The sequence below is a fragment of the Penicillium malachiteum genome (genome assembly GCF_028827825.1).
Source record: "Penicillium malachiteum strain IBT 17515 chromosome Unknown utg000002l:1.0-8849297.0:1.0-8852440.0, whole genome shotgun sequence".
Taxonomy (NCBI): Eukaryota; Fungi; Ascomycota; class Eurotiomycetes; order Eurotiales; family Aspergillaceae; genus Penicillium; species Penicillium malachiteum.
In genome coordinates, this window is record NW_026643095.1 from 3,574,498 (window position 1) to 3,592,617 (window position 18,120).

The window sequence follows — 18,120 nt, forward strand, 5'->3', positions numbered from 1 at the left end:
GTTCACTTGGTTTAGAACACTGCACATGTGTTGAAGAGTATAGACTAGCATGTGGAGTAATGAGTATGCGTTCGCATGAAAGTTTAGGAAAGTCTAGACAAACAAAGAAAACTTGAAGCTTAGGAAAGAGAGCCAAAAAAATTTGAAGGAGCTCTGTGTACCATGATCTCTATTTGTTTCAAGTGGGAGGTACCCATGCAAGTTGCAGCCTTAGCGGTATTGCTTTTACTTGTGTACTTGCATTGAGTATGAGAGATGTGAAGGGGGGTGAGAGATGTGAAGGGGGGGGGGGGGGTTATTCACCTTCTTTCTGACAACACCACCATCTAGCTGGTTCTACTCTACTTTCATCAAGCAAAAATGGAAAGCTCGCTGATATCTCTGTACTTTTCCTATAAAAAAGCGACAAAGTTAATTCTAGATTGGCTTCTTTCTACTGTTGGCCACGAACAGTTCCACCACTCCCGGCTTACTACCGCTGATATTGTGAACGCTGCGAAACACATTCAAGAAAAGAATATTGCAGTACCTGGATATGTGCTCTCCAACTTTCGGGAAGCCTTGGCCAAAAGACGGGCCGTTCATTCTGTCTATGTGGAACACCGGGGTCTAGGCCAAGAGGAAGATGTTTTGAAGCACAAGGCTTTCATAGATAGGGAAGTGCTATTTTTTCCTTATCACTTCTTTGAAATGGCGGGCTGACATGTCTCAAGACTTGACCAGGCCTACTACATACTTTTACCATTTGAGACAGTACCACATTCACACCCAGTTTCGATCAACAGACAGGAAGAAGAGATACCCGCCCATGCTTTAAACCGGTTTGCTTCGTTGGTTGACATTGAGCTGTTCGATAATTCTGATAGTTGCAGCGAGAATTTACAACAGTCGAAGATAGATGACTCAAGGGTACCGTTGTGTGAAAAGACCAAGCAAGTTCTGCAGGACGATAGTATCGGGGATTACATTGAACTCAGTCTTTTTATATATGTAGGGATACTGTTTCATCTATCTCTATCTCTGGAAGAACTAATAGGTACCAACGGCTTGAATTATAGGAGCTTGGTGCAATTTGCGCCAAAGTAAACGGATATTAGACCGATATAGCGTCTGGCACGCTTTCCATCGCCGTCGCTGGCTTTATGACCAATATAGCTTACCATGAGGTCAAAAGGATCGTACAAAGCTCGCCCAATCTTATTGATGTCAAATTATTATTTGACAAGTGGTTCTTCAATAATCATAGCTTCCGAATAAGATTCACTGATATTCCGGAGCTTCATCCTGGGTTTCAACGCTTTTCAGCACGCTTCGGGTTAAGGCATTACTGCCAAATCCTCAAGCACTGTCAAACACTTGATGAATATAAAAACATTTTGCCTACTGCAGGTGGTCCTCAGCGCCTGAGAGATCTCAGACACCCTTAATGGATAGTCATGATTCCTTTGGGCTTGACAACCAAGCTATGGACAAAATACAAGAGAGTATGCGACAAGTCCTTGTTTCAGGACGAGCTATCAGTGACCTTGAGGAGGAGAAGCCTATGAGAGCTGAACATCTTCTTCCAGCCCTAGATAAAGCATTAGGTGACAAGACGTCACCAATTCCGACATATCTTGTTTTTGGCATGGAAATGCTGCTCTCGACGTATAAATCTTTCCCTTGGTCAAACACAGAGCGCAATCCAGCTGACTGTCGGCTTTCATCGCTAAAGTTTGCGAATTAGGTCATAAAAAGCATTGAAAGTTGCTTGCCATGCTTAAATCGACTTTGCAGGTGCCAGCGTCAACTTGAAGGTATTTGTATTTGTTCTTCCAAGGATTTCGTCTGCAATCTGCAACGGAAGCTAAGGAGTTATGTGCAAGAAAAGAGATTTGATCTCTATTACCAAGCGCCCTGGGTTGCTTCTGGTCATATACTTGAGATCCTTTACTGGTCAATGTTTGAAGGGATTTATCTTTGTTGTGAGAACAATTATGTGGCAGCAGTGCTTCATCTCTATAATGCTCTCAGGACAGTAAACTCAAACATGCAGCGAGTCGCTTGGCTGGATCAGATGTGTGAGGTTTTTAGCAAATCTCTATTTCCTGGATCAGTACCGAGTTCCAATTTTAGTTCTGTATTTTGTCGGTCAGGTGGAGGTCGACTTTCGAAAACGACAGAATCTCACGATCGCGATCACTTTCGGGTTTCTCGAGGGAGACCGTTTCACAGTCAACGAGGCTCTTCCTGTCATCGCCTGTCTCAATTCTATTCCCAACATATGATGGGCTATGGATTGGCTGATGATCTGTTGATTCGATTCTCTGAAGGGCAACGGATCCAGCATTATACACCGAGTCAGTTAAAAACGGCCTCGCAGAAGTTCAGTTCAACTGTCTTCCCTATCACCATGGACAAGATCAAAGATGCGATACTACCAGAGTTTGAAGGAGATCTGCCTATAGCCCGGACTAACTTCTTTCGGTTTTCCAATCTTGTATCCAGATTCTCGAGAATCTATGTTTGCACTTTAATAAAGACTCAAAAGCATCTGCCCAGCTAGGCTTCGAGTTTGTTGACAGTGTACTGGAAGAATTCTCTCAACAGGAAAGGGATGGAAAATTGCTTCCTCTGTTTCCTTATCTGCGATCGATGAGGTTGGCAGGACTGCCTTTTGCGTCATTGGACCACGATAAGTTCTTATGCGAATTTGCTTGGGACATTTAAGGCGCGATGAGAAATGATTTTCGATGTAATATTGATTATTGATCAAATGACATCAGATGAGACGGTTTGATTAACTAGCGCTATGCATTACTTGTTGACTAATATTTTATTCAGAGACATGCACGAAGGCTTGGCAAATATAAGTAAATGATTCAAATGTTCAATCGAAAGCTGCGATTTGTGGATAAACATCTGGTATACCATATAAATATGATACATCAATGTTCTACATGTTTTCTTTTTCTCGGTGTTACATCCAATCGTGACAGCTCCCTCCAGGGCTATCCTTGCTTCGTAAGGTAGAGCACATGTGTCCATGCCGGAGTTCCAACTTGAAGGTTCAAATGTTGACGCTACTCGCTAGGTGCATATTGAATCCTGATTACGATCCTGCATATGGGCCGTCCATTGATCTTTTTAGCGAGCCAATAAGAGACGCACTTGCTCGCACTTGTTCGCACTTGCTCGTATCTGATCAAAAATATCTCTGATTTCGTGAATGAGTTAAGGCATTCAACCGATGTCGAGTCCAATAGGATATCTATTTAATTTGATAAGCGTGTTAGGAACATTTGAACCCGGTTGATGGGATCTGTCATACATGCCAGCTTTCAAGTTATAGACGACGTTCAGGATAGACATGGCAATGCTCACTAATGTGGCGCGTCTTTAAAAATCCATCGCTTTCTAGACCCTGAATATGATTCAGGGTGCATATCTATTTTTGCTTTTTCTCAGCTGTGAATTACGCCAAGACATACTAAAGCCTTTAGCATCTTCAAGTGCTATACCCAACTGTGAATTGGAGGTAGTCAAGTAAATGATAGCGGCAAATTGTGTCTTAATTGGTTTCCGGTTGAGTGGTCGGTAGAAAAGTTTTCCATTATGCGCTCTAATATGATAGTAAGATGCTGTACTCCGTATAAATTGGAGGAATCTCTCGATAACTGCAGGGATCTCCCTCTACTTAACTTATCCCAAGGTTCAACAACTTGAATTAAGACATCCTCTGCTGCGATAGCATAGCATAGTCTACTTCCAGATCCAGTATAACTAACAATTCTTTGCCGACAAAAATGGATCTAGGACGTTCTTTTGGCTCTACGGGCAAACAGTTACTCGATAAGCTCCAAAGTACCACCATATCATTGTCCAATTACTGGTTTCCAGTGAGCATAGCGCGAAGCCAGATATTGTCGGCTTTGGAAAAAATCGAAACTGGCACTCTAGAGATCGTTTCTCGGGATGGTCAAAAGTGGAAATTTGGGAAAGGTGATGGACCACAAGGCATTATCCATATACACAATGACACTTTTTGGTATCGAGTGTTTCTTTCTGCCGATCTTGTAAGTCCTCTTGCCTCTCAATATGACATTCTGACCATATCTCAAGTGCTGACGATATGGACATCAGGGTTTCGCAGACTCCTTTTTGCTGGGAGAGTTCTCGACGCCAGACCTGATGGCAATATTCAAGGTAATTGATTTTCTGAAAATGTACGAGGCAATTTGCGGGTCTTTAAAATTGATTCTTGTTCCTCCAGGTTTTCATTTTCAATGAGCGGAACCTCTCCAGTCTAACCACCAGGCCCTACCAGCTCATTTCAACCGTCTCAGATCTCCTCTTCCGAACTTTTGATACCGGTACCTTTACAAATGCCCGTCTCAACATGACCGCTGCTTATGATCTCTCCAATGAGATGTTCGAAGCCTTTCTCTCGCCCGACATGACTTATTCTGGTCCTATTTATCTGGAGCGGACCGATCCACAATTTGAAAGCGACACTCTCGAAGCGGCCCAAATGCGCAAGCTGGATAAGATATTGGCCAGCGTGAATGCACAGCCTACGGATCATATTCTGGAGCTTGGAACAGGATGGGGATCCATGTGTATTCGGGCAGCTACAACAATTGGCTGTAAGGTGACGACCTGTACGCTGTCGGAGATGCAGTACCAGCTGGCGCGGAAGCGTGTGAAAACACTCGGGTTGGAGAATAAGATTACTATTCATTTATGTGATTATCGTTTGCTGCCCATTCCAGAAACACCTTACGATAAAGTTGTTTCGGTGGAGATGATGGAAGCTATGGGTGACCATGAATTGGAGACAATGTGGGCAACGATCGATCGGGTCTTGAAACCTAATGGTGGTATTTGCTCGATCCAGACAACTACCATGCCAGAATCGGTAGGCCATCTTACTTCAATTGTTTTACTGAATTATTTGTCTAACCTATTCGACTTGCAGAGATATAAGAACATGTTTCCCAAGGGTGAAGGGTAAGTTCGCCACTCTTGCTTTTTCCCTTGCTTTTCTTTTCTCTATGTACTTGATCCTGACCTTTCTGTTCTGACTAGGTTCATTCGCCGATATGTAAGTCTTTATATTAACTCTGGGCTGAGATAAGTTCCAACGCTAAGCAGACGTGACCTTTAGATCTTCCCTGGCGGTCACTGTTCAAGTATCACCAGATTGCTCGGAGCAGTTCAGAAGGTAAACGCTCAACTGGACTTGGACTCTGTCATACAGTACGGCTCTCATTATGCGCGATGTCTCCTTGAGTGGAATCGAAAATTCCAAGAAAATTATGAGGATATCATCTCTCCACTGTTGCGTGAGAAATATCAACTATCGGACGATGACCTTGAGATATTTTACCGAAAATACGTTGTAAGTTTTAGCTTCAAATGTTTCTTTTGTGATGATTCTAGAGATATGACTGACAAAAATAGTATTACTTCGAATACACGGCAGCCGGGTTCGAAACCAAGGCCCTGAGCATGTCCCATGTCACTTTTAGTCGGCCTGGTACGTTGGCTTTGCTCCAGGATGTTTAGTGAGAGACCGACTATATAGTAGACCTCTTTTTGTCTTTCTCTTTACTGTCATTCTTGCATTTTAAAATAAATCAGGGATTCCCATGAAAAGATGCTTCTTTCGACCCGATATAAAATGTTTTCAATCAGTTGCATAGTATCTATAGCCTTCATTGAAATTAATGATCAACCTCAAACTCTCATCCCGATGAATCAAAATACTCACCATTCATATACCTGGCTCAACTCAATACTAAAAGAACACATATCACCAAAAGCAGAATCCATAAGCTCTGTTCCAAAGATCCGGTCCACACCAAGCTGTCCCAGCCATTGGGCCCATGAGTTGACTGGCTATCCTCTGGCGCCCAGTAACGAGCATAAATTGCAAATATAAGCTGTAAAAATGAAAATACACCGAACAGGCGATCTCGAAGCCTGCTCATATATTTGTCCCAGCTTTGACAGGTATCTTCATACATGGCCAGTACGAAATGACATACTGGATAGTCCGCCAACACATAAGCACTCATGGCAACGATAAGCCTGATTTCTGTTAATCCTTGACTTATTTTTTTTCTGTGGTAGATTTGGAATGATTCCGAAATAGACTTACAGGAGCACAAACCTCTTGGTATTTGTCTCGATACGCGAGAAAAGGGGCGGTGGAGCTTCATCCTGTTCAAGTTGGGCGGGTGTTGGAGACGCGCTTCCATTTTCGATTTTTGATATATCCATGGCCAGACTCGGACAGTCTTGATGTGTGCATATGTGCTGAGGAGGTTTCTCTTTCTTTTTCTTTTTTTCATTTTTTTTTCAGATAGTTGTTGATGTTAAGTTAAAAAATAAAGACATTTGGGATTGGGGGCCATGACTCGATTCACTAGGCTGAAAAAGTGGGTTTCGGTCTGGCGAGCTAAAACAATTGGGGGGGATTCCATGTTCCTGTTGGGCCTGTTGATCGAGATGATCCGTTGTTACGCGGTCGAGGTAAGGATGGTTGGTATCTCATGTTGCCCCAGTTTAAGTTGGGGAGAATTCTGTTTTTAAGAGCATTGGAATCATGTAGGTGTACGGAGAAGTTTGAGGGATGCAGCAGCAGTCGAGGGGTTTGATGAGGACTGTCCACGCCGGTCGCATGTTGGCGATCTATAAAGTAGAGGGGAGCACGGGCGGCTACATAGCCCCACAGATATGCGAGTAGGACTCGGGCGATCGGTCCTGCGCTAATCTCTAGAAGATCATCTCCAGTGGTAGGCTCATATGTATCGGGCGCTAAGTATGGGCTCGTCGGCGCAGGATGCAGGACGTCGAAGGCATCTGAAACACCTTGAGTTCCTCATGGATTTTAGTATCATGAGATCAGTTGATCAGGATCGGGCTGGGCTGTGCAAAATGAGGGAGTCATTATATCGTGACAAATTTAATGAATTGGGTTATACCCCGGAGAGGAGCTGAGTAGAATGGCTGAGCAAGGTTGTCTGTTTAAAAATCGCATGAGGGGCAACACATGACAGGGAAGACCCTGCATCTGTAGTGCACGTAATAAAGGTACAAATGCAATGTCCACGAGACACATTGTTCGAGAATACTAACCTTTTAAGTTACTACATTGTCTTATAGATGAAAGCTCATGGGACCCGTGGGCTTAAATTCCAGAGGTTTCATAGGTTCGCCCCTTTATTCCGATTCAGGGGTTTCAGTAAGATCCATCAAGGCTGTGTAGGAGGTACTAGTTGACCAAGGATGAGTAAAAGGGAGATATATTGGGATGTATCGAGCTTTGCGTGCCAATTATTGCCCAGACCAGGCAGACGCAATGCATCCATGCGTCCACCTGGGCACAAAACTAGTACTTCTCCACAATAGAAGCGGTTTGAGTCAGAAATCTTTCCCTATTGTGAGAGCGGTTGTACCTGAGTACCTGCAAAGCAGTGCTCCACTTCAAATTTTCCGCAGCCTGTAACCACTGACCACTCCACAAATGACAGCAGATTTCTTTGGTACGTAGGATGAAGTAATCTGTCTGCAGTTATTTAGGGTGACTGGAGGCCCCACTCGGTTGCGCCACGGTCCATCAACTACTTTCTGGCCAAGAGAATGCCCAGGCTGGGTAGAGATGATTCAAGGTAAAGATGGAAGGGTAGAGTACGGGTAATAATGGTTCATAATGCGAGAGTTCATTGAAATTGGTACTCCGTATATGTATAAGGAATAAAGTGCAAAGAGAGAGAGAAATAGATGATGTGATGTAGTAGATCCTAATGTTTCTTCAAGTGTGATCGACCAGGGTCTTAGTTCCTGTCACAAAAGGGACTAGTCCACCCGCCAAAACATGGTTATTACAAAGGTTACTCAAAGTTACACATTTTCCTATTTTATGATTGGTTCAATACCAAGCGCCTGGACCATTTATGACCATACCAAACCGCATTCCTCCATTCCAGGTGACCCGCAGTGTGTCCCTGTACCAAAAGCAACTCACCCTCTCCTCCTTTAGAGGATTCCAATTTCGCGGACAACAGGGCAACCCCCTCTCTCTTTCTAATTCTCTTCGTCTCGGTCTTATTGTCCTTTGGCTCATACTGTGTGTGTTGCCAGTTTCGCTCGCTCTTAACCTCCCTTCTATCCTCCAACTCGTTGTACTTCTATCCACTTGACCTCATATTTCGACCTCGAATTCACATTTTCCTCGATCCGAAGATTGTCCCTAGCAGTCCATGAATACGTCAGCTCAGATATCCCTTTAATTTCAGACTTTACTCCGCCGACTCTCGTTCAAATTCCTCTTCCTACATTCGCGTCCTAGTTATCCCGACTGTTATCTGTTCGACACAAACACAAACAGACGATGTGGTAAAGGGTATCCCCCAAACCCACCATATTGAACCTTTTTTTTCTCGTGTCTACGACAAAGTATTGTGCCGTCACATCAACGATAGTATTAATCGCCTCGGCTCCACCATAAATCAATCGCCGAGACATTCAGCTGCTGAGAGACCTTCCGCATCCGGCGGCTGGCAACGTGGTACTCTGGAGTAACCACCTCGGCAGTCATTCTCACGTTTTTCTTTGTCTCCCTCGGTCTTCATTTCGGCTTCGGATTGACCAGCACTCTTCTATAAATCAGAATTGAAGAGTTGGTCAGCATGAGGTTGATATCTTTTCTCACCTGCTTGGTTGCCTTCGTGGCACCAGCATTGGCAGTCAAATACCTGGAATCCAATTCATTGAATGTGTGTATGGACAGCAGTAACTTCACTGCCACCTATTTCCATGTGGTTTTCTACCCTAACAACAACTCACTTATGCTTGGTTTTGATGGTGTCTCATACATCTCGGGCAAGGTCGTGGCAGATTTGACCCTAACAGCTTACGGTTACAAGGCGTACTCAAATACGATCGATCCTTGCTCAATTGCAGGCATGGGCATGTGTCCCATGGCCCCGGGTCCGATTGATTTGCCCTCTGTTTCGTTGACACTGCCAAACAATACCGCCTCGAAAATTCCGGGCATCGCGTACACAGTTCCAGATTTGGATGCGGATGTGCGAATTGTGATCAAGGAAAAGGATACCGGCGAAGCAATTGCTTGTGTGGAAGCAGCACTTTCCAATGGAAAAACTGTCTACCAGGTTTCAGTGGCTTGGGTGACGGCAATCATTTCAGGCCTGGGTCTCACAGCATCCGCCATTACCTCTGGGCTAGGCCACTCCAACACTGCCGCTCATGTTGCAGCAAATGCATTATCCCTATTTGGTTTCATGCAGTCACAGGCTATGATTGGCATGACCTCGGTTCATATGCCTCCAATTGTGGAATCGTGGACTCAGGTATTCCAGTGGAGTATGGGTATCATTCATGTCGGCTTCCTACAAACTATTTGCACTTGGTATCAACGTGCAACTGGTGGTACTCCATCGACGCTCCTTTCCTCACTGAGCTCAAATTCAGTGGAGCTGCTCAGGAAACGCGCTATTGATCCTGCTCTTACTCTCATGAAACGAGGAGCCCATGTTTTTGGCAAACGGGACGCCAGCCAGAAAGTTGAGATTGTGCGAGGCATCGATCGTGTTGGATTTCGTGCCAATATTGAAGAGACCAACATTTTCTTAACCGGTCTCATTTTCTTCGTTGTCTTCGTTTTTCTGGTTGTCATTTTCATTGCGTCCTGCAAGGGCATCTGCGAACTCCTCGCCAAGCATGGCAAGATCAAGAGCGACAAGTTTCAGGACTTCCGTCATGGGTGGAAGATTGTTCTTCGCGGTATTCTATTTCGACTCACCTTGATTGGATTTCCTCAAATGGCTGTCCTCTGTCTCTGGGAATTTACTCAGCGTGACTCGGCAGCCGAGGTGGTCTTGGCTGTGGTCATGATCGTTTCTATGGTCATTGCACTGGGCTGGGCATCCCAAAAGGTTATTCGTTTGGCCAGACGCTCGGTCACCATGCACAGAAATCCGGCATACATTCTCTACTCTGATCCCGCTTGCTTGAACAAATGGGGTTTCCTGTATGTGCAGTACAGGGCAACCGCTTACTACTTTGTTGTTCCCCACCTCGTGTACGTTCTCGTCAAGGGAATGTTCATCGGGTTGAGCCAGCCGGCCCCCGTTGTTCAAACTGTGGCTTTGGTTGTCATCGAGGCTGCCATGTTGGTTGCTGTATGTGTCCTTCGGCCATGGATGGATAAGAAAACCAACGTTTACAACATTTCAATTGCGGTTGTGAACTTCGTCAACGTCATTTTTCTGCTGGTTTTCTCAAATGTGTTCAACCCTCCAGGTCTGATGATCGGTGTGATGGGCGTTGTCTTCTTTGTGTATAACGCCGCATTCTCACTCGTCCTTCTTATTCTTGTCTTGATCGCTTCGGTCTATGCTATTTGCTCCAAGAACCCTGATATTCGATACCAGCCTATGCGCGATGACCGAGGATCATTTATCAAGTCGCAGACCCAGCTCAACACAGAATTGGATGCCTTGGGTGCTACTGCTAGAGGTGATATGAAATCACAATCCTACCAACAAGGCCCATTTGAAGAAGATTCGGTTTCCATCTCTAGCGGTCCTCACACCTCTAGTATTGGTCAGCAGCAACAACGCTTTGATGCCCTGAACATGCAACAATCACAAAATACCCGATCACCCGTCGATCCATCAGTGCCGCTCATGCCCAGCAAGGCATCGAGTCAACGGAGTGGTCCTCCAGATTATGAAAACATGCCTGTTGGGCAATCAGCACTAGCGACAAACCACAAAGCCCAGAGTACGACTCCTTGGCAACGAGGAGCGGGCTATGAGTAATTGTCAGGTTTCGTCCACTCTGAGATTGCCAAAATTTCCAGATATGATGATATGCGTTTGTTATTAGCGTTGGGACAGCGGTCGACTAAGTTGCTTGTCATTCCTTGGGTCGGGTATTTTATGTGTTTGTAATTTTCTTTTTTTCGTTTCCTATCTCTGTGTCACTATGAAAAATGGGTTCTCTTCTTTCAGTTCAGAGCTCCGAACAGGCATCAATCTCCAGACATCGCATGCTACTCGTGATTTGATGCTTCCTGGGCCCTACCACTCCCTTCTTCCCTTCTTATCGATCTTGAGTCTTCTTGAATTCACTCAATTCCACCCTCCTTTTCCTTTGAAAGGAAGCTCATGGTCGTCCTGTATTTCTCTTCCCTTTTTGTCCAGTTCAGCTTGAGGATTATGGCGTTTTGAGGCATTTGGGGTACGGAGATTAGGCCTGGGACTTACGGCAAATGCAATATAAATTCCTTTTCCGATTCGAGCTTTTACAATAAAACTTCCCAGGTTATGCATTATGTAGTACCTAGGTAGTTTATGTCAACGTCTAGCCTTAGCAAAATTCCCATCTACTAGTAGTAGGCCTGCCCAATTGATTGTAGCCCTTGCAACCAACTTAGGTAGCCTTGTAAGCTTCAGCTGAAGCATCCATAGGTATCCAATCAAGACTCGAGATCCACCCGCAAAGGGTTGCAAGGTCTTCACTTATCCAACTATGTACGTATAAAATATGAGTCAAGCGAATTTAATACTAATAAAGCCTACATATTTACCAGAAAAACTTCATTGAACACATGATATTGAGTATTGAGAGATCAGCAGAAACCCCAAACCAAACGCTATTATGCAACGCCGGGGAAGACACGTCCTAGGAGGATGAATTTTGATTTCCAGCGGCAGAAATTTCCAGCCACAAGACAAGAAGAACGTTGTACGTCTTATCAAGAAAAGACGTAGTGATCATGACTATGATGAGATATCAAGAAAAGAAAAACGATGTCAAAGCAGAAAACACCTCAAACAAACCCATTAATCGAGAAAGAAAGCAAACTTCCCTGATTTACCATTTTTGATCCATACCAGGGGGTGCTCCACCACCCGGAGGCGGGGGATAAGCATCTAAACCCCGCGGACCAGAAGGAATAGGCGAATGCGTCGCACCTGGTGCGGAAGGAGGGAATGATCCCATTGCACCGGGAGGAGGGATAGGGAAGTTTGCAGGGAACCCAGCGGGGAAAGGAGGGAGGTTTGCGCCAGGGGGCAAGTTAGGAAGGTTTGGAGGAGGGAAACCTCCTGTTGGCGGGGTTCCTGAGGCGTTAGGGAATGGAGGAGGGAAAGGCATGCCGCGACCACCGGGAGCTATCCAGATGGGAGGGAATTGATTAGTTACTGGGAATGGAGGAGGTCCAGGGAGATGATCTGCGAATGGTGGAGGGAACATACGAGGCGGCATTCCTGGGGCGCCGGGAGCTCCTGGAGGAGGAATTCCGAATGGAAGAGGTTGACCTGGACGACCTGTATGAATATCAATGTGTTAAGAGATGTGGTTGGGTTCGATTTGCGGGGGTCATCGTACCTGGGAAGCCGAATGGTGGCGGGAATGCTCCTGGAGGAACCATGGCGGGATTAGGGAGAGGTTGGCCTTCCGCGGCGTAGGAAGAGGTGATGGAGTCGATAACTGATTGGGCCTTTTCTTGACCGATCTCTGCATTTTCATGTTAGCGGCGCCCATGATTATATCTGAGGGAGGTAATGCGGCATACGCTGATAGTACTCCACCACGTTCCTCAAGTGATTGCGACCAGAGTTATGCGCCTTGCGCACACTCATAGAGTCGTGTGTGAGGTAAACATCACAGTAGTCGCCTGTTCATTTAGTTCAAGTTAGTTATCTGTCAGTATCTGTGGAGCTTATCGCAACGGCGGTCGATATAAAAAGCTTGGATCATGGTCTCATCTCCGCACTGGAGGGGATAAAGACAAAGCGATCGCGGGAATGGTTCTCGGGACTGCAACCTACAAAAGAGTACACAGAAAGTCAGTATAGATAGTCATAAGGAGCTGGATCGAGGAAGACTTATATTTCGGCATCTTGACAGCTTTCTTTGCGCGTCTTCGGCTGCTGTTCCGCGCGAGGAGATTTCCCGTTCAAGGTGTAGAGGATCCAATCAGAGGATGGCCTGGTGTTTGAGCAATAAGGATATTTCAATTCAGGTAAAAAAGTAGACACCACCTCTTGATAGGTCGCAAGCAAGGTAATCAATGAACTGAAGGTGTCAAGATAGAGGTCGTCTCCCAATTCGGATGGTGAAGGTTAGGGCGGTGAAGATGGCAAAACTGCACATCATTCTTATCGCTTGGCACCAACTGTACAACTTCCCTTACCTACTTCAAGAATCAATTTCTTGAGAAATTTAGGATCGTGTGAATATTACTTACTTACAGTTGATACACTACCTCAAATTTCTTTTGAGATTCAAATCAAGCAAATATAGACATATGTGCATACTGCCCCGAATAGCGGCTGACACTTACTAGTAGTTGTATATCGTCCATAATGGGACGGCATCTATACTAGGTGTCTTATACACCTATGCAAGCATTTTGATGGCTCATGCTCTGATTCCCGAACCCGGCTTCAACTTGAAGAACTTGGACCTCATCGGTGTAGCTTATTAGATGCGAATACCTAGATATGAAGTATCAATTTATACGCAAAAGGGGGCTATGTCTTGCAAGGGGCCAACATGTCACAGAACCAGTGCCAGTGATAGGGTCACATAGTATGATTGAGCACTTGAGCTTCATATATCTCTAATCCAATGAGCAATCCATTCTCTCAAAATATGGTAAAACAACACCTTGCAAACTAGACCAACTTAATTAAACTTGAACCGCCGACGGCCACCGAATTCGTGACAGGTTTCGATAACTGTTTGTTTAGCTGGCGGGTCAAGATCAATATTCAATTGAGCTGCCTAGTTCGTGAAATTGGGATCCAAAAAATGGATCAATTTACCTGTCTTATTTTGGCCAATTGAGCACTTTGTCTAGAACATGATTCAAAGGCCGGTAGCACATTGGACGAACGAAACCTACTACTAGTAGTATGAGACATAGTATTCAAGTTGGATGAAGTGCCACATTCATTCAAAAGAACTTGAGGGAAGATTCAAGGCTACCCAGAGCACTCGATTCTGAAAATACCATTGCCAAGTCACCTCAAACATGCCCAAGTGCCGCTAGTGGTTCCTTGATACTGACTTTCAATAGAAGCCCTTGGGAATGCGCCTCATGATCATCTGAACTCAAGTGTTGACTTGAAATACTTGGCTCTCAATTGTAGATCTATCACCAGATCTATTTCCAACATAGTCCTTGAGCTCACACAGGACCCGACAAATTGGAAACCAAGAAGCTCAATTTCCGGTTGTAGTTGTACGCTGAGTCCGAGTCCTTGCCGCACCTCGTGCAAATTGCCATGATCCATCATATTGCGCAATCGAGATCAAGGCACCACCTCGACAACAAGACCAGCTGGGCAGTTCAAGTTACTTTTACGCAACAAACCCCAACAAAAACGTAACCCCGTCAACTTAAATGCATCATGCGTCATCGGAACACCCTACCGGAAATGCATGCCCAAGACAATAAGAGTCGGTAACCGGGCCGGGTGGTCGAGACCTTTGCTGGGTGATAATCATGTGTCATGTTGGGCGCTATTATCTAATAGTAAGAGGGTATTGATGTACGACGCCCAGAGAAGCTCGGAATACATACCATTTGGATCTGTCGTGCATATATTTGTGTTTAATCGCGCACGATCATGTAATAGGCAGCCCTGGAGAAAGGTACCTGGATTTCCAGCAGTGTCAACACAGACCCATGATATGGGAAGGTCTATGCGATGAATGGAATTTCCAAATCATTCTAGTGATTGTACCAAGAACATAGTGCGGAAAACTGGTCATGTGTTCAATTAAATTGACTCCTGTCTTAGAATAGCAATAGAATTGCGGTGAACCCCGTACACGACGCGAGGGTTCTCTCCATAGTACCAGCTTTTCGAATTCCAATAACCATGGATATACGACTGACACGTCCACGCGACGCCTAACAGAACCATTGGGATAAAAGTTTTCCTCGGCAAGCCCCTGGGCAGCAATATGGGTAACAGGGCGGGGTTTCCCGAGGTTCAAAGCGGCCATACTGCAAAAGGGGACAACTAATTAGAGTAGTTTCTGCAGCGCCCAGGGGGCAGTTCTATGCTCATTCCGGAGCAACCACGAGTAGAAACAAGGACAGGGGCCACGGGATCTGCATACTGCAAGCACACGGGATCTCATGTCCTCCTGATCCCAATAGAACGAGATTGCTTTAAAAAAGCAACTGAACGGAGTCCGGGGAAGAGGAAAATCTGGGGAAGCGGCCATAACGCACAGACGTGGTCTTTGATTTGCCACTGAGTCCGCGTTTTCGGTTCATTGGGCCATTCAGGGCACATGAGCGGGAAAAATTTTCTTACGAGGCTGGAATCCACTTGGTTTCGTCATGTTTCCATTTTAAAAATTTTCTTCTTTTTTTCTTTTTCCATTTTTTTTTTCAATGTCACCCCTGTCCTTGATATGGGGAACACCTTACCTGTTCCGGTCATCTTTGTCATAGGATACGGCAAGGAACCGAGAGCATCAGCAACGTGGTTCGGATAGAACGGTAGTAAGGGGCAAAAAAAATAAAGGGAGAGAATCCCTCCTTAGTGGCGTTGATCATGAACTGGCTTCTTTCTCGGCACTTCTGGGCGTAGTCTATACTCCATTAATGAGTCTTGGGAAGAGTGGACATGAATTGCGTGAATTGTTGCTGAGGATCTCAGGTACCATGTGGGCTAGTGTATGGCCCTAGACCAGATCGACCGTGCTAAAGGGAGAAATTATCCCGCAGTATGGAGTCATCGTGCTTGGATCGGCGGGCCCCTGGAATTATGAAACCTCTGTATTGTACGGATGTACTACCGAGGGGTATAGTACGAAGCTCAAGTATTCCAATGCTTAATTTTTTTCTTTGTATAGTAGGACACAAGGAACTTGGGAACTTCATTGAAAGTGATACTAGCGTGCTCCGGGGTCCTTGTTGCGCAAGATTGGGCCATTTGCAAATCGCTCATTGCTTATATTGTAGCACGACAGTATAGAATCATCTAGCTTCATCATTGAATATTCCGCGTACTCCGGGTTCAAGTATATGGTGTGAACACTATAGTTGGGAGAAAAATTGCGGGATGATGCAATAATAGTAAACTGTCAGTGCTCAGCACTCGGCACAGTAAGAAGATTCTGAACCAGTCAGTTCGGTCACACGGGAAAAGAGGCAATGGCGACATGTTCAAACAATTGAGCGAGACGGGGCCACGAGGGTTTTGCGGTGTGCACGATGTAATTTTACACGGCCACCGTGTTCCAATTGTGGGGAGATGAGGTTTTTTTTTCCTTGGTCATGTCTGCTTAGGGAGTTTTCATTACCCCCAGGAAACCACCGTTCATCCCTGTTTTTAGACGCCAGGAGAGCTGATTGGCGCCAGCAGTAGTTTCTGTTACGTGTGAGAGCCTATTATTGGTGCTGAGGACCCAGTCAGATGATCATAGCCAACGAGGCGTCTCTTAAAGCAGCAAGTGGAATGTGAGTGGAGAATAGACCAATTTAGATCCAGTCATTGTTGTTAAGTGAGGCACTTGGTTCCAAATTGTTGTTGCTCCAGCACCCAATCTGCTGAGTCAGATCCACTCTATATCTAAATGGGGTAATTTTATGTCGCCGCTTTTTAACTAGCGATGACGCTACCCATCAGACACAATGGTTCGAAACTGCCAGAAGATGGAGAAAAATTGAAAAAATTGGAAAAAATTGAATAAAACTGAAAAAATAAAATAAAAATTCGCAAAAATTACTCCACAACTTACCAACGCCCCACCCATACACACCGTGTGACCCATGGATGTTGTGCCTGGCCAAATGTCCAAATGACTCTATGCCCCCCATTTCATAAAGACACTATAAAACTTCCTGTCCCCGCTGAAAATCGTTGGATCCATCATCGAAATTTGCACCCTTTTTCAGCAACCTGCTCTCACTTCATCACATGGCCTTGCAATCCTCATAGCTCTTGCAGCTTTCAATCTAAATCTCACATCAACAACTATGGCTTCGAATTACCGTGTTATTGAGCCGCACCCTTCGGTGCCCCATACTGGTCGCCCTGCAGTCTACACTGGCCGTGGAGGATCTGGAAATGTCGTCAGTCTGAAGAACACCAAGACTACCGAATCTCGAACTGCGACCGGTCCTGCTTCGCTCACTCGTCTCGACTCTCGTGCTCCCGCAACTTTTACTTCCGGCCGTGGTGGCGCTGGCAATGTCCACACCAGCTCTGAGCGCGCTATTTTCAGCTTTGATGAGGAACTCGCCCGTGACCTTCGCCGTGCTGCTCCTGTTTACCATGTTGGCCGCGGTGGCGCTGGAAACATGATGTATCGCGAGGATTCCAGCAGCAACTACAGCCTCAGTCGCAAGTACTCCGCCGCCAGCACTGCTACTAATAGCTCCACTGGTTCGGTTGCTGATCGCGCTCGCGAGATGGCTCGCCGCGGTCTTGAGAAGGGTTGGGGCAAGCTTAAGGGTACCGCATAAGGCTTTATCTTGAACCTTCATCATTCATGATATCACGACAAACTTCACGACCAAACCAAAAAAGTTCTTGCTCTTTCGCCCTTCTTACCTCGTCTTTTAATTTCGGAGTCCCATTCTGAATCACGGATCAAATGAATCTACGGGCATCGCATTGCGCTTCGCTTCTGTACCCGTCGCTTTCCTTTTCCTCGATTCACTGTCTCGCCGATACCCCAATTGCTGCATCTATTGTACTGCATTTTCTATCTCGTTTCAGCTTCACAGAGAACTCTTCACTCTACTTCAACTCACGGGAACAACGGCGTTTGTGTTACTTTGGTTGATTCACACTTGTGATCCCCAATTCTTGCATCTCGCCGGGTCTTTTAAGATCGGTCTATCTTCTTTCAACCTTTTCCCTTTTCTATTCTCTGGGATGGCGTATATGGGGCCTAATTGGACGTTCAACTTCTTTCGAATCTCCTCGCATCCAATGGAGTCTCCTGTATTTCTTTTTAAGTCTTTTATTCTCTGATCTCCTGTGCTTCTATTTCCTTTATTCAACATCAGATTCCCCCTATCGCGACCCTGACTACTACTTCCTAGTCTTGGCCTTATTCAATGCAATA

The 18,120-nt window shown here is 45.4% G+C and overlaps 6 protein-coding genes across 6 annotated transcripts; 5 read left to right on the forward strand and 1 right to left on the reverse strand.

Annotated features, from left to right (window-relative positions):
- Positions 1–1,426: 1,426 nt before the first annotated feature.
- Positions 1,427–1,726, forward strand: N7483_004392 (uncharacterized protein; the record flags this gene model as incomplete). The annotated part of the gene is made up of 1 exon (XM_057087829.1): positions 1,427–1,726. One exon carries the CDS (start codon positions 1,427–1,429, stop codon positions 1,724–1,726), a length of 300 nt encoding a protein of 99 aa, XP_056947658.1.
- Positions 1,727–2,029: 303 nt separating this feature from the next.
- N7483_004393 (uncharacterized protein) lies at positions 2,030–2,267 on the forward strand (the record flags this gene model as incomplete). Its single annotated transcript, XM_057087830.1, has 2 exons — positions 2,030–2,060; positions 2,116–2,267. The coding sequence occupies 2 exons, from the start codon at positions 2,030–2,032 to the stop codon at positions 2,265–2,267; spliced, it is 183 nt and encodes a 60-aa protein (XP_056947659.1).
- Positions 2,268–3,785: 1,518 nt separating this feature from the next.
- Positions 3,786–5,547, forward strand: N7483_004394 (cyclopropane-fatty-acyl-phospholipid synthase; the record flags this gene model as incomplete). Its single annotated transcript, XM_057087831.1, has 7 exons — positions 3,786–4,055; positions 4,123–4,185; positions 4,253–4,897; positions 4,958–4,989; positions 5,068–5,083; positions 5,147–5,380; positions 5,443–5,547. 7 exons carry the CDS (start codon positions 3,786–3,788, stop codon positions 5,545–5,547), a joined length of 1,365 nt encoding a protein of 454 aa, XP_056947660.1.
- A 3,128-nt stretch (positions 5,548–8,675) lies between these two features.
- On the forward strand, positions 8,676–10,832 carry N7483_004395 (transient receptor potential ion channel family protein; the record flags this gene model as incomplete). Its single annotated transcript, XM_057087832.1, has 1 exon — positions 8,676–10,832. One exon carries the CDS (start codon positions 8,676–8,678, stop codon positions 10,830–10,832), a length of 2,157 nt encoding a protein of 718 aa, XP_056947661.1.
- A 1,057-nt stretch (positions 10,833–11,889) lies between these two features.
- N7483_004396 (putative U1 snRNP complex component Yhc1) lies at positions 11,890–12,659 on the reverse strand (the record flags this gene model as incomplete). Its single annotated transcript, XM_057087833.1, has 3 exons — positions 11,890–12,344; positions 12,406–12,534; positions 12,593–12,659. The coding sequence occupies 3 exons, from the start codon at positions 12,657–12,659 to the stop codon at positions 11,890–11,892; spliced, it is 651 nt and encodes a 216-aa protein (XP_056947662.1).
- Positions 12,660–17,023: 4,364 nt separating this feature from the next.
- On the forward strand, positions 17,024–17,512 carry N7483_004397 (DUF3602 domain-containing protein; the record flags this gene model as incomplete). The annotated part of the gene is made up of 1 exon (XM_057087834.1): positions 17,024–17,512. One exon carries the CDS (start codon positions 17,024–17,026, stop codon positions 17,510–17,512), a length of 489 nt encoding a protein of 162 aa, XP_056947663.1.
- Between the last annotated feature and the right edge of the window lie 608 nt (positions 17,513–18,120).